The 27,908-nt window shown below is 30.8% G+C and overlaps 1 protein-coding gene across 2 annotated transcripts; it reads left to right on the top strand.

The window, feature by feature from the left end:
- The first annotated feature begins 764 nt into the window (after positions 1-764).
- LOC124359139 lies at positions 765-26,046 on the top strand. 2 transcript variants are annotated; one of them, XM_046811629.1, is made up of 12 exons: positions 765-856; positions 3,222-3,310; positions 3,390-3,451; positions 4,701-4,780; positions 7,534-7,701; positions 10,185-10,299; positions 12,297-12,354; positions 13,849-13,981; positions 17,025-17,160; positions 18,907-19,056; positions 22,937-23,091; positions 25,814-26,046. In XM_046811629.1, exons 2-12 carry the CDS (start codon positions 3,226-3,228, stop codon positions 26,016-26,018), a joined length of 1,347 nt encoding a protein of 448 aa, XP_046667585.1. In that variant the 5' UTR covers positions 765-856; positions 3,222-3,225; the 3' UTR covers positions 26,019-26,046. The 2 variants fall into 2 exon arrangements, with proteins under 2 accessions (XP_046667585.1, XP_046667584.1); XM_046811628.1 differs by lacking the exon at positions 765-856 and adding an exon at positions 1,251-1,386.
- The last annotated feature ends 1,862 nt before the right edge of the window (positions 26,047-27,908 follow it).

A 27,908-nucleotide genomic window follows, 5' to 3' on the forward strand; every position in this document is an offset into this window, starting at 1 on the left:
TAAGTAAGAAGCATCTACAATGAAGGTAATTACATAACAATTACAGAAGCATTTATGTTTCACATATATTAAATTTAAGTGTTAGTAAAAAACATATCCAACCTTAAAGAATGTGATAGATCACACCTATATTTTTTATATTCCAAATTCTAACTTACTATGGATTATTGATGGATTTATTAACCATGTTATTGTAAATATTGTATATGTCATACATATACTCAACTGTTTTTGAAGCTATTCTAAAGGCTACCTTGCTAGCTGAAGTATATTTTTTTAATAATACAAAATTTCAGTGCTGCACTTTCAAAACTGGCCAGGCAACATGTGCCTAAAATTGAAATGTCAACAATTTTAAATAATGTTTAAGTCAAGTTCAAATATAAAAGTAAAATAAAATTTTCAAACAGTATAATAATTTTGTAAAAATCTGTTTAAGAGAAAACAAAATGTGAACATAACTTTACACTCATTTAACTTTATATTTAAAATGAATTAGAATTCTACGTCACATTGGAAATGTTAACTACTATATTTTGGTAGTAGAATGATATGTATCACTGCAAAAGTACAATTATTTACTAGACTTTTTACAGTACTGCCATACTCATTAATGATCAGGTACTGCTAGTGTTTATTGACAAAGTACTTATTAGCTAGCAGAAGGATACTGCGGGGTTTATACTAACAACAGTGGGCAGTTAAAATAAATTGGACAGTTTTTGTGATACAAATAACAATGGGAGCTGGTCATAGTCATGTCCTCTACTGTCAAGGTCGCAGGCCAAGTTTCACATGTCCTAGTCAGACCATCATCAAATACAGTAGGTTCTCTGTGCACTCAAACATTTTAATGGTATGTAATAAACATTTATCTCCTCAATATTTTTGAAATCGATCATATCCTACAATGTTTGAATATCAATTAATAAGTAAACACATATTTTAAAATGTTGACTACAATTGGAAAAAATATTTCTACTTTTTTAATTATGGCTTTTGATTAAATTTTCAGAATGGTAGTAACTGGTTTTGTTTATTTTGTACTTTTAAAAGAGTTAACTTTTTAGATTTAGTCTGGATTTTAATAACATTTATTAGTTGTTTAAAATTGCAATTGTTTTACAACATTGAATAATTCTATAAAAGGATTGTCATTTGCGTTCCTGAGAAATACTTGGGACATTTCAGTACCCAGTACAACACTACGGTTCGTTCAACAGTAATAGATTACGTAAGAAATCAATACCAATTAAACCAAAGGTTTTCTTGTTACGTGCAGAGTGGGCTGTTCTCTTGATAATATGGTTTTGTGAATATAATGAATGCGTGTGGGTTTTAAATTTCTAGTTTTAAACAAAAATAAGATTTATTAAGAATGTACAGGTAAGTATCACACATGTACTAAACATAATATTAGATTAGTTTTACTTGTGTGCTATGTTAGATTTTCCTTTTTAAATTAGTTAATTTGTGACTAAGTTTGTTCCCTAATATACAATATTCATATTTGTTATCCGTACTGTTTTTTTTTTTTTTACTAAAAAGCATAACTTTAAAGTGAATGTTAAATCAAACTTATTTTCATAATAAAGTTTTCACAAATGCTTTGCTAATTCTAAATCTTACAATAATGAAAATAGGTAGACTAAAATATAGGTGTTACATATATATTTCACATTTCTGTTATTTCAAATTTACTACTGCATACAACGTGTCTTTACTTGTATAAAATATCTTTTCACTCATGTTCCACTATAAAGTATAAAATTATCTGACAAGTCAAATATGTACCCAAGTTTTCATTTTTTTGGCACATTTTCTGGAAATGTAAACGGAAATATAAAAATATTTTGAATAAAATATGACTGACGCCGTTCTTTATTTGTATAATTTTAAATTTACATTATATGTACATGTATACATATAATATGAATAAGGTTGTTTTGAATTTGAATTTCTTAGAAATTTAAACAGCTACAGAAAGTAATTTGTGTTTACAGAGGGGTAGATACAGCTTTCGTTGATAACGCCAAAAGTCACACCATTATGTAGCAGAGATTACATCAGTGATTCCGGATTACATTCTAGTTGAATTCTAGTTTTATTGAATTAAGTTGTCAAGCTCAATAATTATATCCTCACTAACTTGATTATACCGTTTGGGGTTGTCATCTACATAAATTCAGCGAGTTCAATAACCTGATCAGCAATTCTTATCTTTGAGCAGCCTTAACCATAGGACAAACTAATTATCACATGTAGTAGTGACAATTGTATGGATTACATCACCATCCAAACATATACAGATGATTCATTAGCATTCTGATCTCTAACCAACACCAGTTACATAGTAGGGAAAGAGATCCAAAGTGTATAAAGGAATTTTTTATAAAAGGAGAGGCTGATTCCCTTTTAAACCTTATTCTGTCCGTCCTCATGGGCTACTGGCCTGTGCGAGGATCTTATCAAACCGAATAAGGAGGATACAGTACAAGTTTGATGGTACTGATAAAAAGTGCGATGGTCGCAGACAGGCCCTGTGATGTCTCTAACTGAAATGAAAAGGTTGATATCTTAGACCGCGAGGCTATCCGCTCTCCCGACAAGTCATCAAAGGAATTGGTTCATAGGTGATTTTCCTAAATCATAAATTTGTTCTAGTGATCTGTACATTACTGAATCAGGAGTCCAATAATCAGTGCCATAATATTAGATATCTCAATGAAATAATTGCTTTGAGATTACTTAACTTGTGTCTTTCAATCTTCCACATATTTAGCATAGACTGACATTCCAGCATCCACCTCACAACATAGTTTTCAGCTGAAAAGAAGCTTAGAGGTTATTTTAAAATAATATTATTAAAAAACTCTAAAAATAAAAATGTACGGTAACAAAATGTTATGGAAGTGTAAATTAGGCAGATACTGCGATTCTATTGACTCAAGAATTTTTGGATGTATGATACATATTTAAAAATTGATTCTATGGTTTTGACAAGTAAACAGACAAATCAAAAAAGATACGTTGTAAAGAGTTACTTAGGGTAAAACATGGATCATTTCTAAATATTTTAAAAAGTTTTACAACACAGTGCTTTGCAATAATGTCTGTACTTGACTTGCCTTCATATAACAACAATATGTCTTTACAAGTGGCAGGTTTTAAATATTATATTAGGATAATATCAGGTACTAAAACATGCTTTACTGTTGTAGTCGAATGATTGTTCTAATCAGCCTGGTGGTGACTCTGCTCACAGCACACTGTACAGCAACCCACTACTTCACATTACGGAACCAACTTGGTGAGTCATGTCATTTATTATTTCAGTTCTGTTTTTAAACATGTACTGATTTAATTTTTAATTGTACTTTTTGTTTCAGATAACAATATTTTACAAGCACTGGACAGAGCTGAAAATGACCTTTCGGATGAGATAGTTAAAGTAAGCTGTCTGTCCATGATTCAGATAAGTTACACTAAATTATTTTCCAAATCTTATATAAGCAAATGTTGAGCTAATGGATTTTCAGAGTATATAACAAATCTCTATGTAAGTAAAGTTCAACAGTGATGGAAGTAGCAGACAAGAGGTTGTTGTTTTATTGTTGGGCATGAGGCGGTCGCTTCTGATTCAGGGTGCTCATATTGATTCTGTTTTGTTCTTTGAAGGATAATGTTTTGAGGGCCATGTCCCAAGATGTTGTTAGATTTGAGATTGAGATCAATATATCACTTCTTTGGATTTTGCTGAAAATCCTTCATTTGATGAGTAAAAATAGTGTTTTCAACTCTGGATCAGGTAGCATCATTACAAGAACTTGCCTTCAATTTGCTTAACCCAGAGTTTTGTCTCGGTCAGCTAGTTAAGATGACCAAAACAAGCTCCCAAGTTCTTACAGCTCCCACATTCACCTCTAAAGAAAGTGTATTTATTCCTCAGTGTCTTCTTCTGGATAACTGTGCTTTCCTGTGTGGACTGAGACATCCACTCAGAACTTAATAAGTTTTTTTAAGACATTCACTCATATCTTTATCAGATAATGACGGCTCCTTTGAAGACTCAAATATGTTATGTTTATTTCTCCTTCTACTTTGTTATCACAATTTTGTTCTTGGTAAAATGTAACACTTACAAAGTTGAGATCACTGGATCATTCTGTACTTGTTTCAGTTTTATAATAACTGCAGTTTTGCCTATGACACTTTTCCCTGTTGATGTATACAAGGGCTTCTGGCAATTTAAAGAAAAGTTTATATAATTATTTTTACATGATATTGCATTGACCAACAATACTTATAAGTTGCATATTTGTTTATATTTTGTGTCAAATAATAATACAAATATAAGCTTCATAGGAAGAAGACCTTAGTATTCAATCAGTTCAAAGTTTCCTAGGTCACCACAATTTTAAGTTTACAAAACCCCATTTATACATCTTTGTTTAAGTTATTCAAATAAACATCTCTACAAAACAATTATAAAACTAATGGTTATTGTAAATCTATTCCTCAATAAGTAAACCAACAATTTTAAAAATAGTTTTATTTAATAAGAAACAATACAAGTGCATCTATTCTTAGTCTAGCAATACCTTGATTTAATTTTCTCATGAATACAATAAGTCTCAGTTATAATTAAATTATTTTAATAATTGTTTGCAATAAATAATTTATGCATGTTAATTTCACAGAATAGAGGAGCACTAAAGCTAAGCTCTCTTACGAGTATGGAACTGAAGCCACTGTACTTCCATATTGATGATTTAGCTGTGTAAGTTCGCTTATTATTTTTAATAACTAGAGTATTGACTGAGATTGATAAATCAAGATTTTTGTAAAGATTTATTAAATTACCAAATATATGAATAAATTAAACCTTTTTCACATCCACATCCATGAAGATAATGCAAGACATTCCCAACAGTTTACCCTACCTACACATCGCCTAGCACTCTTCCAGAGAAAGCCGTCCTGTGTCGGAGCAAAGTTTTTCAATGCCCTACCAACAAATCTCAATAATAGTCTACCAACAACTAAAGAAGAAGCTGAAAGACTGGTTCATTGTCAAATTCTTTTACTCTATTGATACATTTTTTACAGAAATTATGAAACTCTGTAACTATTTAACATTGTATGTTTTTTTTATTTTATGGTTTTAAGTTAATATGGCGTACTTGCTAAACTTGATGTTTATGATTATGATTAAAAATTATTTTGTTTTTTGGATATAATTACACAACAAATTATGAACCAAAAGTATATTTTGGTAAGTATATTCTGTTTATAAATTTATGTAAAGAATAAATGGATATTAAGTCATTATTGCAAATTTGTTACTCTCAGAAATGTAAAGAAATTTAAATCAAATGGTTTTATTACTGAAAACTATGCATGGAGGATTTATTTATAAAAGAATGTATTGACTCCATCAACTTCATTGAAGGCGATTATTGCTTATTGCCTCCCCCTCTACCCCTTACACCAACAATAGGTTTTACAACAGTCTAGTAGCATATCATATCACATAAAATCAAGTGCTACAATGTAGCATTGAATTCTCATGTTCAGAAGTAATCTATAGCCACTCTTTCCCTGGCTTACTGTACACACTGCATAAATACTCTGTTTGACAGTGCACGAATCATAGTAAATTTGTTGATACATATACATATATGAATTCATTTAAATCTAAAACTTGCATAAGTAGTTCCTGAAAATTAGTCTATCGATGCATAATTGCATCAATGTATCACATAATATAAGAACTTACATACATTTTTATTTTATAGTTGTTCAGTAGATATTAGAATGCAACATTTTCTTTTTTAGAATCTACTATCTGAAAAATGTTTATGAATGATGACAACATCACTATTGTTTATACTTCAAACTTGAAAAACACAAATATGTACTTGAAAGCTTATTGTCAAGCTTTAAGTGTGACAGTCGCTAGCTTTAAATTGACTTTCTATACCTTTCATTTTTATGGATAGCAAAGCTGGTATAACTCATCATTACTAATTATCTAACTCCTAGTAGGTTAATAAGTAAATTATTTGATCACTCAAAATGATGGATGACACTATATTAGTATTTATAAGGAACTAGCTGTTTCCCGCGGCTTCGCACGCTTTTCGTAAGCTTTGCCCGTATAAGAGCATTTCTGGTTCAAGTAAATTATACTTCCATCGCCAATGTAGAGTTTGCCTTGATGTTCCGATCATGAAAATGTATCAAAAGTGTATTGTACATGTATATGTCCTTTATTATAAAGTGGTCTAACACTCAAGCTTTAAGTTCAACCAGAAATTTATTTTAAAGACAAATATACATTATAACTTAGCGCCTTCAAATAGTATTTGGCAGTTAAATACGTAACTGCCTTGCGATTGCGGTTTATAATGTGCAGGCGATTTGAAAACTTTTATCTTTTGCAGCGCCGCCTGGTGGCGAGTTACATCAATGGGCATAGCATATAAACCTTCTCATCGGAAAAATACATATACATACAAATTTTCATAATGATCGGCCACATAGTTTACGATTCCATAAATGACAAACACACAAACATTCATTTATATATATATATATATATAGAAGTATTAGGCCAGAACACTTTATATTTTAGCATAACACCTTTGAATTAGTCTCTAATTTTCAAAAGCATGGTTTAATTTGAATTTTATTTGGAATACTTGGTTGTAATGATTGAGTTCATTTACTTTCGAATCAACGCCTCTCAACAAGAATTAATAATTACAGTCTAGAAGCCAAAAGCTTATTTGTGTTATATAAGCTCACAGGTATGACAAAATCAATAGTGGAATTTCTCCTAAGAAATACATTAATGCACTAGTTTTGGTAGGGGTTGAAATTGGGGGGAGGTTAAAAAGGGCTACAAATATGAAACAATATTCTTTTCTGAGATTATATATTTTTAGCTTGACACGCTCAAAACCATCCTCAGACATGTAAAAATCTATATCACAATCTGCAAAAAATTAAAAAGTAGTTGGTCTTCATATAGTTGGCTGGTGCTGATTTAACTTATACATACAGTACACATTGAAAATATTTGTATGTCAAGCTAAAAATTAGGTTTGAAAACATTGTGGGATACATTAAATTTTATTCTTTTAATAACTTCCCAATTTAGGCACCCTCCAATCTATTTAATCAATATCTTTCTTAGGGAAAATCCATAAAATATAGAGTTTACAAAAAAAAGATTGTGTGCTTGAAGAATGCAAATTGGCTCTTGATTTAAGACTTTAAGTTCTGAGTGGTTAAATAATAAAGCAGGTATTCAGTAGAGTAAAAGGATAAATCCACTAGCTAAGTAAATGAAGAGTTCTCGATACATCTGAATTATACTCATAGAAAATAAAATGAGTAAAATATCCTGACACTTTTCTCTTACTACATCTCTAATAATCTCAATTTTTCTAAGCAATATAACACTTTTTCTATTTAAAAAAATCAGTATGTTCCTTTTTAAATTAATATTTTAATAATATTCATTAGGCACGTATCTGACATGCGCATGATAAGCAGCGAGTTTGAGATGGAAGAGACCAACTTGGATGTGTTAGGCCACAGGATGATGCCATCAGTCACTTTCCAGTGGATTGAAGTCAATGGGAAGCTGAAAACAGGTCTTGGGACAACAGCACCTCTTAAATCTGAATTCAGGTCAGTCACATTTTTATATTTTCTCTATGAACCTATCTATACGAGAACATGAAATCCTTTCATATCTTCAAACAGAGATTAACCAATTGAAAATTTTATCTTCCTGTGGTTAATGATGGTACTGAGTCATGTGGCATTCTTTATTTTATTGCTACTGAAAGCTGCAATCTGACAAAAGATTATGTTACTCATCAGATTTTTAAACTTTATATTTTAACACTCCGCATGTGGTATGGTCACTGACGACCGCCACACACCACTACTGTGGCGGTCGCCAGTGACTGCGCCACACACAGTGTGTTAAGCAGTGTAACATCTAATGTTGCCTTTTGCTTGAGAAATCACCATTTGAATCCCTTGGAATTCTGAGGAAAGCATACAGACAAGATCTGTTGAAAAAATTTGTGTAAAAGATGCATAAGTGGTCTCATGGAAGTTAAACAAATAATATTTAATATAAACTTCAGTTGAGTGCCTCTTTACTTCCATCGCAGGTGAAAAATTTGATCATGTTCAAAAGAGTTGTAAACACAGACAGTTGATTAATTAATTATCAATGCTGATGCCTAAAAAGTTGGAATTTCACATGGAACAATATAGATTCCTATTGGTAATTTGAACATACATTGTTTTTATCTGCACATTGGTCCAAAAATGTTACCCTTGATCATTAAGAAGTGAGATAAAACATGTCCTTGAATATGATTGACAGCTTCTTGAAGAAAGGTTGACAAGTGATGAACATTAGTGTTTTTTCAACCTTCAGACAAAAGTATCAGCCATCTTAATAAACACTCAAAATCCAACAATTAAAAAAGTATTCTTTCAGAAATGACCCTTACCTTTTCACAGCGGTAATGAAGAATAACTCCAGATGGCTTGTGACTATTATCAAAGTGCTCAAAATTACCAACCAGAAGAGAATGTTTATCTTTAGCAAACCCCTGCTGGAATATATGTAACAATTTTGTAAACTTTTGGCTCTACCTCATATATAATTTATTCTCATCTACCATTCAATAAAAACAGAAATTCAATCTGTAAATTATTTTAATAATTATATTAACGATTCACATATGTAGTCTTTTGTGGTAGCATTTACGGCTCCATGTTATAATGTGAAAACTTAACCCTCAGGTCCTTAATAGTTGGAATTTGTGAGTAGTGAAAATATTCATGATTTTTCACAGATTTTTACAATACAATTTTCACGTTTTTAAAACCATTTCTTAACAAGTACCTGAAGTGACACTGTTGTTTGTAGAAAGTTTCATCATTCATTGGTGGGGTCATATTGGAGATATGGCTGTGCCTAAGGGATGCGTGGTGCAGAGCTAGTGTGTCATAAACTAGTGTGTCCCATGGAGGGAATGGGTGCTCTCCCAATCAAATAGTCTTACCTTGGTTACCTGGTCATGCAGGGCTCTGACTGGGTGAACCTTTTATTTCCTCATTATTAATGGGACTTTTTATGGATGCTGTTGCAGACTTGACTCCTGAAATCTGAAGTCATGTTCGTCTAAAGGGATCCAAAGCCAGTTGGCGACAAAGAATGAAGGAACTCAAAACGAAATCCCCGCCGACTGTTTTTGGAACCCTTCAGATAAACATGACTTCCGATTTCAGGAGTCAAGTCTGCAACAGCATCAGATTTCAGATTCTGCACGTAAGAGGATGGTGAACTGGAGCTAAACTCAACATTTACATTGAATCAACCCTTCCCACCATAGCTGCATTATATGGAGCTGCATTTGTTTAGGAGGGATCTCTCCTGGAGCATCATCAACATCCAAATCAGCATATGATTGAAAAAGTGGAATAATGTTTCAGTTATGCAGATTCAACATGGCTTTCCACACAATGTTTTGAAGCAGTGTGAATTAGAAAATTTAGATGATAGTATTATTTATCACACAACATGTATGTGAGTGTTAATCTTTTTACAAATGGTGTCAACTGGACAGTAAAGCTGGGTATACCATAAAAATATTTCACTTGGTTTTCAACTTTAGTTATTTTACTGAAATTAACCTTCATTGTCATCAATATACAATAACAATATACAATTTCAGGGATGGCTTGGGACTCTTGAGTTCCTTCTCATACATGGGACCTCATCGTATAACAATGTCATTCTTTGGTGGTGGTACTTTTGATCAAGAGTTGTCTCATCTGTATGTAATCTTACAAGTAGTATTGAGATCTTAGATATAACTTAGTAAATTGTTTATAAAGAGAACAAGAGGACTGGATTTAGGCCAGTCATTTATAGCACTTCACACATAACTGTACTTGTAATACATAAAGATGTTAGGTTTTTTATATAAAATCACTCAATAGGCAATCAAAGTCTGGAAATTTTTAGATGAGTAAGTAGAATGAATTAATGTTGTACTCAGTTTTTACTTCTTTCAAGCTTCTGGAAGATTTTGTTATTTGTTTAAGGATGCTTTGGTGTCAAGTAATTATTTTATACTTTGTAGGCTTATGCAGTACCATCTTCGAGGCACAGGAGTGGTGAGCTTGACTGTTGACTTGATCAACGTTATGTGGTCCTACTTTTATTTCAGGCCAAACTCAACATCATTTGAAATTAAGGTACCATTAAATTGTAAATTATGTGTATGCTATTATTCTCAAAATCTATAGTATAATCATGAGTAGTATAGAGAAGAGGGTTTTACTGGAAGTTTGTACTTCAATGAAAACATTCTTATTCATCAGTATTACGAGAATACATTGAATGATATCCAGTCTTAAAATAACAATAAGCCTAAATTGCAGAACTAAAACCCAATCTTAATATTTAATTAAAACATTATTTTATACAATATTAAAATATTATATTAATCACTGATTTTATATAAACAGTTCATTATTTTTTTTATTCAAAGATCAGTGAATGAATAAAGTGTTTGATTGATTAGGTATTATTTGCCTATTTTTGAATTCAAGGAAATAAATTTCTAATGTAATATTTTATTGTATTTTGTTATAAAGGATTTCACTGATACTATAACCATCAGTAGACTATAAGAATGTTTAACTTTGTACACTTTTCTTTAACTGATGTTTGAGGTTTTAAATTCAGTATTATTCTTATTGCTTTTTCATTTTTAATATTCAGTCAAAATTTTTGAAGGTTATTGCACCATATAAGGAAATACCAAAATTAATGATAGAATAACTATAAGAAAAAATTGTTTTTAATGTACTATGGACTTATAAACAGTGCAACAACCCCAGCAAAACCACAATCTTGTGAGTTATGTTAAGTGTAAATTAACCAGTTGGTGATAGCTATGACATGAAAAACATTGGTCAATATGATTTTGTCTTTATTTATACAGTGTGTCAAAAAAGTCATGTCACACTTTTAATTCTTTATAGTTACTCTATTATTGGTTGCAGGTCTATGAAGTAGATGCAAATTAAAACAGCTCTTTATAAAGTTTTGTTATTATTAATCAAGTTACCCATTGTTACCATATAGTAATGCGTGGCTAGAGCTTATGGCAATATTGTAGAGAAAAGCTCAGTGTATTTTGTGGCTAGCTAAGTTTAATACTCCTCTACATATACTGATGTAACCCTGTTTAAAGCACTGTTTAATCCTATGTTAATCTCATTCATGTCCTACGGTATAAATACTTTTGTAAGGAAAGTTATTTAAAAGTTTGACATGACGTTGTAGACACATTGTATTTTTGACCCTTGTATGAGCCTACTGTGTAAAACTTGCACTTATACAGTTATATCCAAATCCTTTGTGCTGATTATTGGTAGTCAAATTTTTTCAGCTACAAATGTGTCCTCATGCATACTAGGACCTCAAAATACACATCTGACATTAAGATTGGAAATCTGTATTCACATTTATTGATTTGATCATATTAACAGACACAATGTATAGATATATCAATATCATTATACAGTCAAAAAGTTAAATTCAAATTTAAACTACTTACATAAATAATAAATTATATAAATAAATAGCGATTTGTAAATAGATATGATAGTAAATAGTGATTTTTAAAAAAAATATAAAAACAAAGTAAAAATAACAAATTTAAAGAGAAAAACATTAGGTAACAAAATATTTACATAATCCAGTTACAACTCAATAATAATCTTATTCAAAAATACACAAATTGTGTACTTTAGCTTAGTTACTATAACAATTGGAATGCTCTTTATTGTATGTTTTCAAATGTTATTGTTTAAGTTGTCTCAGGAATTTTGTTAAAACAATTGTTTGCAGCACACTACGTCTATTCCCTGTGAAATCCGTGACTGAACTAGTGCAAAATAAACTGTTTTAGTGTTGTAAAACACAAATAACATAGTCTTCTAAAAGAGTCCACATTTAGCTACTATAAAAATTTTAAAAGTTTGGAGATACAACAGAATTTTTGCCCTACTATAAAATAGCATTATCCAGAAATGCAAGTCAAATTATTGCACAGAATCTGTATTTCATTCAATATAATTAGCATATGAAGGAACTTTATATTATTTTACTCTAATTTTTCATTTTTATATTGAAAACTAAATAGTGAATTAATTACAATTAAATGTAACTGTTATTTTTACAGAGCTCTGAAGAGAAACTTGATGGAGATATTTTCAAAACATTAAATTCGTCTCAATTTGGTAAGAATTTACACAGTTTTAAATATTATTGATATGAACATACTTAAAAGTTATTCTCCCAATACATCCACTATATCTTTGTTGTAACGATATTACATTCTCAGGGAAAAAGTATACAATTGAAAATATTGCCTATTCTCGATAAATTTTGTCAATAATAGTTTTCAAATAAAATAAATACATCGGAAGCTTTCTTTCTTTAGGTATTAGAATTGTATTTCACCATTTCCACATTATCATAGACTTTTCAAAGATCTGATATTGTTTTAATCCTCATGGATTCATTTATTTTACATTTTTGTTTAATTAGAATTATATTATTTTAAAAATATAATTCATATAAGCATGTGGTTTTGCTATTTTAAACTATTTAGGAGTTGTCTCTAGTGAAAAATTAATCAAGCTTTGTAAATAAAAACTTTGGTTTTTTTATTTTTTATTATAGTTTAGTTGGTAAAAATTACAATCAAAATCACTCAAAAATATTTCTAGTTAAATAATTTTAAAATAAGGCTTTCTGGATGAATTAATAAATTAGACTTTAACATTTAAAACTTCTTGATGAGAATATTTTGTAGAACATTTTACACACTGTAAATAACAACAATTTAGTCAAAATTAGTACAGCTTAATTTTAGATATTTTTGCTGTTTCAGTAAAAATTTTAAAATTAATAAAAATAAAAATTTCTAAATTAGGAGTGCGCTCATTATTTCTGTAATGGATTTGGCAAAGCGATCTGTGGTTGGCAAATTCTTTCCACAAATTATTTTTGGTATTCCACATGTAAGAGCACTTCTGGTTCAAATGAATTACATTTTCAATAATTTTCTACGGACAAATTTACCTCACTGTCTCAAAATATAATACATACAAAGGTCTGAGAAGCTTAATTCAGTCAAAATTATCTACTTCCGTTCAAAGAGATCCAGACCAACTTTGATGTTAATTCTCTGCTGTACATCAAACCATTCTCAAGATAATGTGCAGACAAACCCATGTGAACATACCCATACACACACACACACACACACACACACACACACACACGTGCGCACACACGCACGCACGCACACACACGCACACACACATGCACGCACGCACACGCGCACACACACACAGACAAGATGTTTTCGAACTAGCCCTGATTATTCCAATTAAGCCTGCATATCAAACTTAGTCAAAATCAGTCAAGTATTTGGTTAATCACTTACGCGTTTGACTGCTTACATATCCAAACACATGGTTGGACATATTCCAAAGACTAATGTTTTTAGATCTAGTAAGTTCAAAAATGTATTTCTCACATGAAAATCAAAATTCTGTTATGAATCATCGCAGTACTATATACTATGATATGGAAGAAATTAAATACTAATAACTATTAGTTACAGCTTTTGAAAATATTTACTTGTACATGCCTAAGACAGATAATTAGTTTATCTACAGAGATATTTCAAGCAAGTGAAAAATGTATATTGTTTATATTTTTAGGGGAAATGTTGTCCAAAAAGTTACAACGTGATATAAGTGATCAGCTTACCAAAGTGGTAAGTAAGAATCTCAACCAGACATTGAAAAGAACTTCAAAAATAAAGAATTTGATGCCGTACTCCGAAGAAATCAGGTTCGTCTTTTGAATATATAAAATAATAATACAATACTAAAAATAACATAGATATGGCGGGAAGGACCAATTCAATGTGAATATGGAGCTTAGCTCTGGTTCACCTTGCTCCCAGTACAGCGTCTGAAATCTTCAAAGTCTATTTATCATTTCATTAGTCTACATTATTATCTCACTTATGTACCCTTATATGTTATAAGGGTTGTGCTCAATTTGTTTTAAAATGTATTTATTCTGTGATTTTCCAGTTGCCATCATGGTTACTCATAAAACAATATAAAGATGTTCACTAATGCTCAGCCAAATCCCATAGAGTGACATATACTCGTATATACTGATTATAGAGATTTGTCAATTTGACATGTCAAACTCGATTTGAGATTGTCTGACGATGTTCACTACGGATTCAGTAACACAATTTTATTGATAGCAATGTATTAATTATTTATCTAATCATCTGTTTTCTTGTAAAATCTTAAAGAATCACCAAATATGATGAAATGCAATATTAATCTAAATCTGTTATTTAAAAAACCTGTAAACCACAAAAATTTTTATTATGACTCATCAAAGGGAGGAAAGAATTGTACATTTTTAATGATGGCAATACAAAGCAAATCAGTGTATTTTAAAACTAATGAACTACAACAAAATTATGTTTTTTTTTTTTTTTACTTTAATATGTAGAAATCTATAATATACAGGGTCATTAAAAAGGTAAACCCGATTTTAAACATTACTAAGTAAGTTTAATAAAGATACTTTTATTTATTTTTTGCACAAAATATTTAGAAAATTTTAACTTTAATAAATTTCTACGTGAGCTCCTCCTGTACACTACAGACATCTAAGCAATAGTCACAGTTGCACTCACAGTGTTGATTCGTACCCATAAGTGTCGCAGGTTGCGGTTCTTCGTAGCATAGTCAATATTTTTTATATAATCCCAAAAGAATAAGTCCAAAGGAGTTAAGTCAAAGCTCCTTGGCAGTCATGCAACAGGACCACCTTTATCAATCTACCGATCAGGGAATCAGTACGTGTCAATATGGTACCTGCTCATGAGCAGAATTGCAATAACTTCAAGGTCAGCCCAATGAAGATATTAAAACCTGCACATTTTTTCTATATTATGACATTAGTGTTACTGAAATCGCTTCATTAATATTTTAAAAATTAAAAATTAAAATCGGGCCCAACTTTTTAAATTACTCTGTATTTAGATTTATGAGGAAATGGCACGTTCAAAGTCCGTTATGAGAACTAACAGGTATAGTGGTCAGAAGAACACTTTTTTTGCTGCATTACTACATTTTTACTTAAATTACAAAAACAACAGATCTCTTTAAATTTGAAAGATTATGAAGATTATCCATGGTTGAAAGTAGTTCACATAGTTAGAGGTGGGGCCAGCTCTTCTGCTGCACATCGGTCGGTATACAATTGTCATTATGTTCAAGTGTTGAGCAGGCCCTATTCTCTTGTAATGTGTTTCTTGTCTAGTTATGTTTTACTTTGTATCATGTTTCCAGAGACTAAATGTATGCAAATACCAAACAAACTATCTTTATCTTAAGATAGTTAACACATAAGTGGTTGAAAGCAAATGGTCTTTAACTCAATACTAGACCAATTCTTAGTTATATAGACCAATTTTCCATTATAACACTAGCTTTGGATCTGACATTTCTATCCTTGATGTAACATTTAATGTATATGAAATAAACAACAACCTTATTAGGCATTGCCACTAATAATGTCACCGCATACAGCTATGTAATATTTGAATTTAAAATAAATGTCTTCACATTAATTACTGGATAGACTATTTCATAGTTCATGTAACTAAATACAGAATATATTCTCCACATAGACATAAGTCTATGTGTGGGGAAGAGTTCCTTGTAGCAACCCAGTACATGAACAAACTTAATTCTTTGAATTAAAATTGATTTAAGCAGATTAGCCAAACAGAGAAGAGAATTAAAGGTACACTTATTATAAATAAATGTTAATTATTTCAAATGAAAATGTAACAAATACAGTAACACAATTGATTAAATTACAAATAATTTAAAAATTAATATTATGATACTGGTGGCCTCCAAAGTATCCGGAGAGATCCCATTTTCAGTTTTTTAAATCATGACATATAAGGAGGCCTTATCAGTAACTTTGATACATCTACATGTCTGTATGTACAATATATAGTGCCTGTCATATGATATTGAATTCTGGAGTAATTCCATGGAACTAAATAACCCTTTTTCTTAATTCAGATAAGATAGAAAAACTAGTATTATGTACTACAATATGATTTATTAAGAGCCCACTTTAAGAGTTTTAAACTTTGTAACCTTCCATGAATTTGAAATTATAAACACTAACTAATTATGATTAAGAAAAACATAGCTATTTTAGTTCCTACCTCAACATACATAATTCCAATAAACTCCAACTCTCTTAATTATTAATTACGAGAACAGGTATTTTTTAAGATATTGAACAGTTGCGTGAATATGTCTGTGTAATAATTTAACTAATAATATGTCAGATCAAAAAATGTCATACAAAATTTCAAAAGAATAAATTAAAACTGTCTTTATACTATTTTTATAATGTGGGTTTTCAAGTGAACATCAATAACATTTTAATTTTAATATCTAAAGTTACAAATTTTAATTTTTGGTTTTGATTAAGCTTATTTATACATTTGGTTTTTTTATATCTAATGTGCTTCAATATTAATGCCTTATATTAGATTTATTACAAAGATGTATATTTTTAACTTGACTTAAAGTTTAATTTAGGCAAGATATTTTTTGTATATTACATAGCATTTCCTGTAATGTATGGAATTATACAAAACATGTAAAATAAAACAACAAAAAAACCAAGCTTATTTAAAAACGTACTGGAAAATGCTTATATATCTACAGTATCTGTTTTACTATAAAAAGTTCTCATTACTCAATTTTAGCCATCAATAAAAGTTTTCTACCTAATATTTATGTTTTAAACTAACACAAAGCCACCTTTTCAGTGTAATCGGAGTTAACAACACAGAAAATGCAAACACTTTCATAGATAGTCTACTTAAAATTGGGGGAGCAATGATTCGTGGCAAATATGGTGATCGAATAAAAATTCCTGACATTGATGAGGGATTTTCAGAGAAGGTGAGTACAGTGGAACCTCGATATATCGAATCTCAAGGCAAAATACAAAACTTTGATATAAAGAGATTCACAACAACTACAGTAATAATGTAAGCTTGATTGTGAATATCTTATCAGAAAATGTGTAGTAATAAATAATAATAATTATTGTACATTCAAATTTACTAATTTTAATCAACCGTACAGTATTACAGTGTAAATGGGAACATGAAATAGTAATTGAAAGAGTTATATAAAAAACATGTGTAAGCAATCATACTTTTACGCGAAATACTATCACAGTTTAAATCTAACAGCCATAGTTCACTGAGATAACTTATTCACGGTAACATCCGAATCAAACTGAGGGTAGAGTGGAGATTCACTACTGACGACAACAGAAAACAAAGGAGTGTCGGTGGTGGGGATTTCAAGTCTCAACATGAAAAATACAGTACTGTACTTCAATTCATTACACTGATAAACTGAAACTTCAATACTTACACAGTAAGCAAAATTAAGTGTGCAAATATTGAGGTTATTTACGTTAAACCTTTGGCATATATATATTTAGAGGTCAAATTTGCATTGAAGTAAACAGTACATCAAAGGGAAGTAGGAGAATGACAAAACTTTGATTTATCAAGAAATTTGATATACCAGGTTTAATAAATCAAGGTTACTCTGTATTGATTTGCTATTAGGATTACAACCAAAATCATGACTATTAGCAGCTGGCTTAAAGATCTATTAATGTCGAGTAATAGCACTTTGTTAATTCTCAGGTTCAGTAGAAACAGTATTCCGCTGAATGAAGTATAAATGCAAAATATAGTTTATTAGTAACAGAGAATATTAGAAACATTAATTAGCTATAAGGTCTAACTAATTTTGAAGTTTTGAAAACATTTAATTAATAAATTGTAAATTTACTTTCTGACAATTCCTTATTGTTGTGTTGTACATCAATACAATGGCAATAAGAAACAATCAGAGAATAAATTAACTTATTAATGATTGTCAAGCAGTAAGAAAAGAACTGTAAGAAAGAGTAATATACTGTTGGCCAGATATTTGTTAACATATTGTGGAAATATTATTAAAAACTTAATACTTCTAAATTTAAACTGAAATAATATTTAAATCTGGTGGTATACTCTTTATATCTTCCGATCTTGTGTTGAAGTGTTAGTTTCTATGTTAGTCCTTTAATTCATTTTCAATTTTCACTTGAATACTGTTGTTATTTTGCCTCTTGGTCAATATTAAAAAAGGAAGTACTTATGTACTATGATGCTAGTATAAAGAATTACTGTCCTATAATTTTACACTATCTGCTTCAGTTAAAGTGTTATGTCAATTTTGCTTTACAACATTTTTATTTTGCTTATAGAAATTACATCAGCTGAGAATTTATAGTTGTTTTTAACTGTTATTTTTTAATTTCAATTTTAAGGAGTATACATGTTATTAAAGTTCTTTGGTAGCATGCTTACGCCTTTTGAATTCCTGATTATTACAAATTTGTGATAATCAGTTATAATTCACTTCATACCCGATTGCTTGTTTTTTCATGGATTCTTGTAATATGATCAGGTAGGGAACCACTATCATATATTCTCAAGTATAAGCATTTCCATAGTACAAGCATTCGTAAATAAATACAAATTAATTAAGAATAATGTAATAAAAATAACACACTTCTAAACAAACTACTTCATTACATAACACTGAGACTAGTATAACGCTTGACGGGCCTGTTTTCAGTTTCTAGTTACTTTCCGAGGAAGTTTTAAAGCCACTCAAGGTGCTGCTATTGGTGCCTCCTCAGTCTATCGTATTGGCGATGTAGTGTTTGGCTACAGCAACGATTTACTTTTACACTTCTATGGCACTCTAGGATTCCAAGCTTTACATGTAAGTTTTATAGAAAAATAATTATTATCAGTTTTATAATGTATTACCACGCTTGATTAATAATGTATTCTAATATTACTGCTTAAAATATTGGGATGTTTAATATTTTTCAGGAATCATAATTATTAATCGTTATTAAGAATTGAGAATTGTTATGTTTTGATTATTTATAACAACACTTCTAGTATTATAAATTGTTTCTTAATAAGACAGTATTCATTTATAACTCAATATGAACAGAAGATCACATAGCTCTCAGATGTGTCTTAGATCTCAGAAGACAAGAAGATAACTTTATATTTCACTTGCACATTTTAACAATATAAAAAATTACAGCAAAAAACAGCACTGTAAATCAAATTTAAAAAATAATACACATTCACTGAGAGTGTGTATCCTCTCAGAATGCAAGAATCGCCATCAAAGAACAGACAAAAGCTTTATTTTATTGTTTATTGTTGTCCATTGATTCTTTAATGTATCTCCCTTATTTCGATCAATGACATTAGTTGCTTTCAAAAAAATCTGTTTGTTTTTTTAAACTATTTTGTTGTAAAAAAAATTATAATTTTAAAATTAACTGCAGGACACTTTAGACAGACTCTGATTACATTATTATAAAACAAATTTAAACTATTGTTATTAAACAAATGTTCTATTATTTTAATTTAAAATTTTGTAATTATTTACTATAATTTTTATTCACAAAAGTGGTGATTGTATCACCACCCATACCACTACACCCTACTAGTGTTTTTGGTAGACACGCACAAGACATTCCTCAAGGAATAATATAATCAACAGTATCAATTGCTTTCAAAACCAAAAAAGGAGCTTTGTTCACATGTTTTACCAAAACAACATTATACATATATGTGATTACCAGTGTTGTATATGCCAATGTTTTCTAAGCATGCTGTGCACCACCACACACGGCTGTTACTATAAACTATAGTTAAGTACATCACCCATACCACTACACCCTACTAGTGTTTTTGGTAGACACACACAAGACATTCCTCAAGGAATAATATAATCAACAGTATCAATTGCTTTCAAAACCAAAAAAGGAGCTTTGTTCACATGTTTTACCAAAACAACATTATACATATATGTGATTACCAGTTGTATATGCCAATGTTTTCTAAGCATGCTGTGCACCACCACACACGGCTGTTACTATAAACTATAGTTAAGTACATCACCCATACCACTACACCCTACTAGTGTTTTTGGTAGACACGCACAAGACATTCCTCAAGGAATAATATAATCAACAGTATCAATTGCTTTCAAAACCAAAAAAGGAGCTTTGTTCACATGTTTTACCAAAACAACATTATACATATATGTGATTACCAGTTGTATATGCCAATGTTTTCTAAGCATGCTGTGCACCACCACACACGGCTGTTACTATAAACTATAGTTAAGTACATCACCCATACCACTACACCCTACTAGTGTTTTTGGTAGACACGCACAAGACATTCCTCAAGGAATAATATAATCAACAGCATCAATTGCATGTGTGATGTACTTAACTATAGTTTATAGTAACAGCCGTTTGTGGTGGTGCACAGCATGCTTAGAAAACATTGGCATATACAACACTGGTAATCACATATATGTATAATGTTGTTTTGGTAAAACATGTGAAGCTCCTTTTTTGGTTTTGAAAGCAATTGATACTGTTGGTTATATTATTCCTTGAGGAATGTCTTGTGTGTGTCTACCAAAAACACTAGTAGGGTGTAGTGGTATAGGTGATGTACTTAACTATAGTTTATAGTAACAGCCGTGTGTGGTGGTGCACAGCATGCTTAGAAAACATTGGCATATACAACTGGTAATCACATATATGTATAATGTTGTTTTGGTAAAATATGTGAACAAAGCTCCTTTTTTGGTTTTGAAAGCAATTGATACTGTTGATTATATTATTCCTTGAGGAATGTCTTGTGCGTGTCTACCAAAAACACTAGTAGGGTGTAGTGGTATGGGTGATGTACTTAACTATAGTTTATAGTAACAGCCGTGTGTGGTGGTGCACAGCATGCTTAGAAAACATTGGCATATACAACTGGTAATCACATATATGTATAATGTTGTTTTGGTAAAACATGTGAACAAAGCTCCTTTTTTGGTTTTGAAAGCAATTGATACTGTTGATTATATTATTCCTTGAGGAATGTCTTGTGTGTGTCTACCAAAAACACTAGTAGGGTGTAGTGGTATGGGTGATGTACTTAACTATAGTTTATAGTAACAGCCGTGTGTGGTGGTGCACAGCATGCTTAGAAAACATTGGCATATACAACACTGGTAATCACATATATGTATAATGTTGTTTTGGTAAAACATGTGAACAAAGCTCCTTTTTTGGTTTTGAAAGCAATTGATACTGTTGATTATATTATTCCTTGAGGAATGTCTTGTGTGTGTCTACCAAAAACACTAGTAGGGTGTAGTGGTATGGGTGATGTACTTAACTATAGTTTATAGTAACAGCCGTGTGTGGTGGTGCACAGCATGCTTAGAAAACATTGGCATATACAACACTGGTAATCACATATATGTATAATGTTGTTTTGGTAAAACATGTGAACAAAGCTCCTTTTTTGGTTTTGAAAGTAAGTGTAGTGAATATATATTAGTAAAAACTTAATATTAATGGTAGTTTAATAGTCCACAACAAAATTAAATAATATGTAGCTTTTAATACATTTTTTAGACTTTTTTAAAATAATTTTAATAATTTAGGGCCAGTTATAGATGATTCACCAACACCTAGACATTCACTGGGCTATCCAAATATAAGTTAAACATCACTTCTTACTGTACCTAGCTTAAGTTTTAAAGGTAGAGGTTTTTTGTATGAGAGAGATAAGTAGATTACCGCTGAAAAGGGATTAACCATAGTGTACTGTTTATGACTGAGTTTAGTTACACATAAAATTAAAAATAAAATTCAAATTAAACAAACCTAAAGATATAATAAATAAATATGTGAATGAAATATATAAATGATAAAACTATATAGTTAGAAATCTATAGTATGTAGTATAATTATGGTAATTAAAAAAAATTACTAAAACTGTAAACTGACAACAAATTACATTAGAAAATTCTGACCGTATTACGTAAACACAAATTAACATTAGAAATTTAATGTACTTCAAATAAACTAGCAATGATACAAACACTATGTACTAAAACTAACACTCCTACAAACATGCTAATTTCAAAGATAAATTACAGTATAATGTAGTCTCAATTGTATATCAGTTAAACAATAGATGTACTGTATATCGTAGTATGTACTAAAACTAACACTCCTACAAACATGCTAATTTCAAAGATAAATTACAGTATAATGTAGTCTCAATTGTATATCAGTTAAACAATAGGTGTACTGTATATCGTAGTATGTACTAAAACTAACACTCCTACAAACATGCTAATTTCAAAGATAAATTACAGTATAATGTAGTCTCAATTGTATATCAGTTAAACAATAGGTGTACTGTATATCGTAGTGACAATGATGTAGTAACTAAACGAAGGGTGTATTTTTTATAACTGAATTATTAAATAATGGATATTTAGAATATAAATTAGGTATGTTTAAACAATAAATTTATGCTGTTTGGCTTAATAATTAAAAAATGGGTGAATACAGGATAATTTGATTATATTCAACCAATGGTATACTGTATAGCTGTATACTGTTAATAGGTGAATACGTATTCAAGCAATGGGTATATGGTATGGCGTAATAAAGCACATGTTAATAAACATGTAAAATATAACTTAGTTCTGTTCAAACAATGAACATATCAGCTTGTTTACTGTTTGTAAAATCACCATCATCCTGCAGCTCTACTACGACCAGTACAAAGCTGAACTCTGGAGTGTTGGGCCCTCTGGATCCCTGGACACCAAGTTGGCTCCACTCTCTGTTCTGGTACACGTCTATCTAAACACTTCCTCCAAAGTTATAACGTTGGAAAAATTCAAAATTACCAATGTTGGGTAAGTAAGAGAAAGTTTTTATAAACTTGCACTTGTATGTAGGGAATGGATGTTTAAAACCATGTAGTCAAAAATGTAATTACTTAATAGATATAAAATTTTAAATTGCATGTTTGGAACAAAAAACAGTACAGTGTAAAAAAACAACTTTAATGGACTCAGACCAACCAGATATTAACATTATTAACAGCTTATAAATTGGTTCAAACAGCCAGGTAAATGACAAGTTAACAAAAACAATATAACTACAAAAGTGATAAAAACAAAATGATAAAACAAAATATACTGAAAATAAAAATAAACAACTGATGTAAAAGGTAAATAAAATGGATAGTAATAAAATAGTAACAGATAGACAAAATAATAACAGGTAATGAGACAACAATCATGGACCTTAAAGAAAAACATCCACACATAACAATTGGTGTCTTAACTCATGGTTCATCAGTGTTTAAGAGGATGGAACAGACATACCTTCTGAAAGTGGCGTGGCTGACGTTTCAGAAGAAGTGCAGTTGAACTGAAACCTCGTTGCCCACCTGCATGAGTCTTGGGAATAGCTGAGTGTTATTGGTAGTTCATTGGATGATATTGGTGAATAAACAGTGCTAGGAACTTTGTCCTTTATGAAATTCTTATCTCAAGCATTGAAAGAAAGTCGGCACAGTCAATATCTTCATATAGCAGCTTATATAGGAGGCATAGGGCAGCAATCTCAATAGAGTAAGTCCAGCCTGTGTCACAATGGTATTGATAGGCATGTTCACTGTCCAGATATTGGTGGCCATCCTCAGCTACACCCACCAAATAAATCTGCGTGATATTGATTGGATTTTCCTGTTATAAGACAGTTTGATCTCTTGAGAGTCATAAAGTAGGCCAAAGGCTTTGTTGCCACTCAGGTAGATATGGTTTATATACTGGTCAGATGCGACTCTAGCAGACAAGGTAACATCATGCAGCACTTTATCACTGTTTAGTCAATTTGTATTGAAAATCAATGGGATAATTCTTGTGGTGAACTTGATGACTTTGCACTTCTTTTTGATTGAGTGATACCAGGTTGTGTTCTACCCAGTTGATCACAGCATCTAGAGCTAACTGGAGTTCATCGTAACCTTTAACAGGCTATTGATTAGGAGATTGAACAATAATTTACCCAGTAATGAGCCCTATGGGATACACAATGTGACTAAGATTGGTGTTTACTTACATGATGCATTGTCCTATATAGCTCAGCAGATCCGAGTATATCATAACCTTTTAGAATTTTGATTGGGTGGATAAGTGTATCGAATTCCTTTGTGTAGTCCAAATACCAAACATGCACCTGGTATACCCTTTGATGAAGCTGGAGAAGATCATGTTTTATAGTAGAAGCAGGTTGGTTTTAGTAAAGCACCTGCATCTGAAGACATGCTTTTTATCGCAGAGTACATGTCATGAGATAGGTTCCAGTTGATTGAGTACCAAACCCTTAAAGACATTTCTTATAGGTGATAGTATAACTATGGCCTGAAATTAGTTACTACTGTTGTCTCCAACCTTCGGGTATCTACAACCCTTCTTTAGAACACTGGAGAAGATCCCAGAACACAGTGATCTGTTAATTAGGCTGGTTAGATAAAATGTTAGTGCAACACACAGAACAGAATGTAGAATACCATCGGGACTACAACCTTTAGAGCCATCCAGGCTGGAGAGCCTCTTGTGCATGCTCTCTTTCTTTATTTCGTAAGTTGAAAGGTGATGCCTGGGAGGTGAGGAATCTGAGAAATAAGTGGTAAGTAGATTACACATACGTATCTTGAGGCTCCGGAACTTCGATGCCATTATGTTGTAGCATGGCCAGGACTGAAGAGAATTTCTTCAGTTTGCTGACGTGGCTACAAATTGTTCAGGAATTATATGGAAGGATGAGTCGATGAAGTGATGTAGTTATGACAGCCATACAGGCTGACACATTTTCATCTGAGAAAACTTAATCTCATTTATCTCAGTTGGCTTAGTTGAGGTACAATCTATATATGCCTTGTTAGCATTTTTTTTTTTAATGGTTATGTCCTTGAGTTGCCTGGAAAACCATGCCGGAAAACGTTACCTGCCTACTTCTCTTAATGGGGTATGAATGAAGACAATCTCACTGATAAATTGTCAAAATACTATAAAAATAAAAGTGGAAAATTGATATTAAACAAATCACATTTTGATTAATCTAAATAAAGTAATAAATCAAAAGATAAAATACAATTTTTTGATAAATGAATCAACATGACAGTGGTACCGAACTGTGTAGCTCTGTGAAGGAAATCTTCGTAAACATCTATAATTCAATAAAATATTACAATTTTAATATTGATGAATATTTAAATTATTTAAACATTACACATTCTTGGTATGTTTTATGTTTGTTTTTGAGTACCAGACACTGCAGGCAGGCATCAACCATTAGTACAGGCAGTGGTATCATTGATTTATGAATGGTGTTTGATTTAAAACATAAAGGTTAAATAAAAACTATAAAATATTCATACTATAGTAGAATTACTTTCCCTGCAGTATGAAAAGCACAAAATCAGTTGATTATATTAATTAGTTATAACTAATGTTAGATGGTATTATTTATATTTAATATGAGTAATTAATAATTCAGTGTGAAATTATGGGTACAATCTTAATGCCTTAATCTGGTTTGTACGTGACTCTTCTGTAATGTCTATAGAGACCTAGATGTATCACTGACTGGAGTGGGAGGCTGGTTTAATTGGTTTGTATCTCGAGTTACCACATGGGTCGTGGGCCTTTACCGAGACCAAGTACTGCAGCAATTGGAGTCCAGATATGAACAGTATGGCCATGAAATCTTTTCCACCTACAGCATCGAAGAACTCCTCAACGATGGAAAGAATGAAGCTTATGTTTTGTAAAAATATAAATTAATATTTAGAATATCTACCATTATTAATTTTATTTGTTCCATTTTTGCAAAATCCTCTTCAATAAGTTCAAAATGACAAATTTTTACATTACTTTACATAAATGTAGTAGACCTGCAGCTCATACTTAAAAACTAGTTTAATCATGTCTCTTCTATAGAAATTTTCTTCAAGGACACTATATTCATTTCTTCTAAATTAAATTTAAATACAGTAAACCATACTTTAATATAAAAATTATTGAATCTGTATCAAATTATTTTCCAATACTCCAACACTCGGTTATCCACACCCCGTTTGGTTACCCTGTATCACTGCTTCCAAATGGATTCTACATGACCACTGTAATATCCATTGGAGCCACAGGAACTCCATTGAACATATAAATTTTCATTGGCATAATTACACATATTTTGTCTCATTGTCCTGCCAAATGTCCCAAACGCATCAAAATGAATATCATCTGGAAGCCTGATATGTCTTCAGAAATGTCCCCTACAGTGATTAAAAAGTCATGATTATTCAATTAAATCTCTATTTACACTCATCTAAATCATAAAACTGCTAGGTTGACTAGGGTATATTTCAATTGGTGTGTTTTCAGTCTGGTCTAGGCAACAAACTTTCCGCTGCCACTCTACCGCTAGCAAATGGTCAATATACAATAAAATATTAAAACTAAAACTTAACCTAGTATCTAAGATTAGAACTCAATATTTTTCCAATATACCTTGTTTTGTATAAAAAATGTAATTGCATATTAATTTAAATTTTTAAATTCCTTAATTGAATACAAGGCTAATCCTTTTAAGTATTCTTTAAGTTTTTTTTAATATGTTATGATTTTCCTCCCTCTTGATTTCATCAGGTATGTTTTAAAAAAATATTTCCTGCAATTCTTTTCTTTCTAAGAAATTCCAGCTGGTGATTAGGAAAACTAAATTCATTTTTGTGTTTAGAGTTATATGTCTGAGTACCTTGAAAAATATAAATTTTATAAAATGTTCTTTAGCTGACCCTAAAAAAATAACTATCACATGAAAAATTACTACCGATTGGCCTAGAAATTTTATCTGGTCAACTGTTCCAATTACATTCCCGTTAATTACTATGTTAGGCTGTACCAGTTATTTACATTGTTTAGTTTTGAAATTACAATCTGTTTTTCATAATTTAAGGTTCAATACTGGTTTTGAAAAAAATTCTTCAATGTCAGATAATTTGATTGAGACCAATGTTTCTAATTCTGCTTACATTCTTGCTAAAACTTTCAATTTAGGGTCATGAGCATAGAGGCATAACCCTGAATAAGGTTCAAAAGTTATATCCTAAAGTTGCTCAAATAACACAGAAAAAATATCCCAAAATAGTACCTTGTAGTACACCCAAATTATTATTTTTAATTTTATATTGATATTAAATTATATAGTTGAGGGGTTCAGGAGAAGAACATGTTAAATCCATTTTCTTCATTTTTTTAAATCACATATGATGCATCAGTATCAATTATCAATTGATTGCTTGAACATGCTTCAATTATAGCTGTATTATTTAGTTATTTGTATTGGGGAAGAACATGTTCAGTCTACAAATAAAGAGGTTGAAAAATATGATATTCAGGGGTGAAACATGCTTAGTCCCAATAATTTGGTGTTCCTTTTATGGTAGCACTGAAGTTGGCTATGTTGCCACTGTTGACAGCTGAAATGTGGTGTGTTACAGTTCATCTTGTTTTGTGTTGGTGCTGTGAATTGTGAATTCGTGTGCTAACATTAAGTGAAATGGATTAATCTGAAGAAGAACGAAATGTCTCTATTACGGTCAAATCACTTACTACAAAGTAGATACATAAGTATGGATGTTTAAAAGAGGTTGCAATGA

Source organism: Homalodisca vitripennis, chromosome 4 (genome assembly GCF_021130785.1).
Source record: "Homalodisca vitripennis isolate AUS2020 chromosome 4, UT_GWSS_2.1, whole genome shotgun sequence".
NCBI classification, from domain to species: domain Eukaryota; kingdom Metazoa; phylum Arthropoda; class Insecta; order Hemiptera; family Cicadellidae; genus Homalodisca; species Homalodisca vitripennis.

Excerpts from the sequence above, each read along its gene's own strand:
- LOC124359139 (XM_046811628.1), top strand. Across the intron at positions 17,161-18,906 it reads ATGAGGGATTTTCAGAGAAG|TTTCTAGTTACTTTCCGAGG; the intron begins GTGAGTACAGTG and ends GCCTGTTTTCAG. Across the intron at positions 23,092-25,813 it reads TTCAAAATTACCAATGTTGG|AGACCTAGATGTATCACTGA; the intron begins GTAAGTAAGAGA and ends TAATGTCTATAG.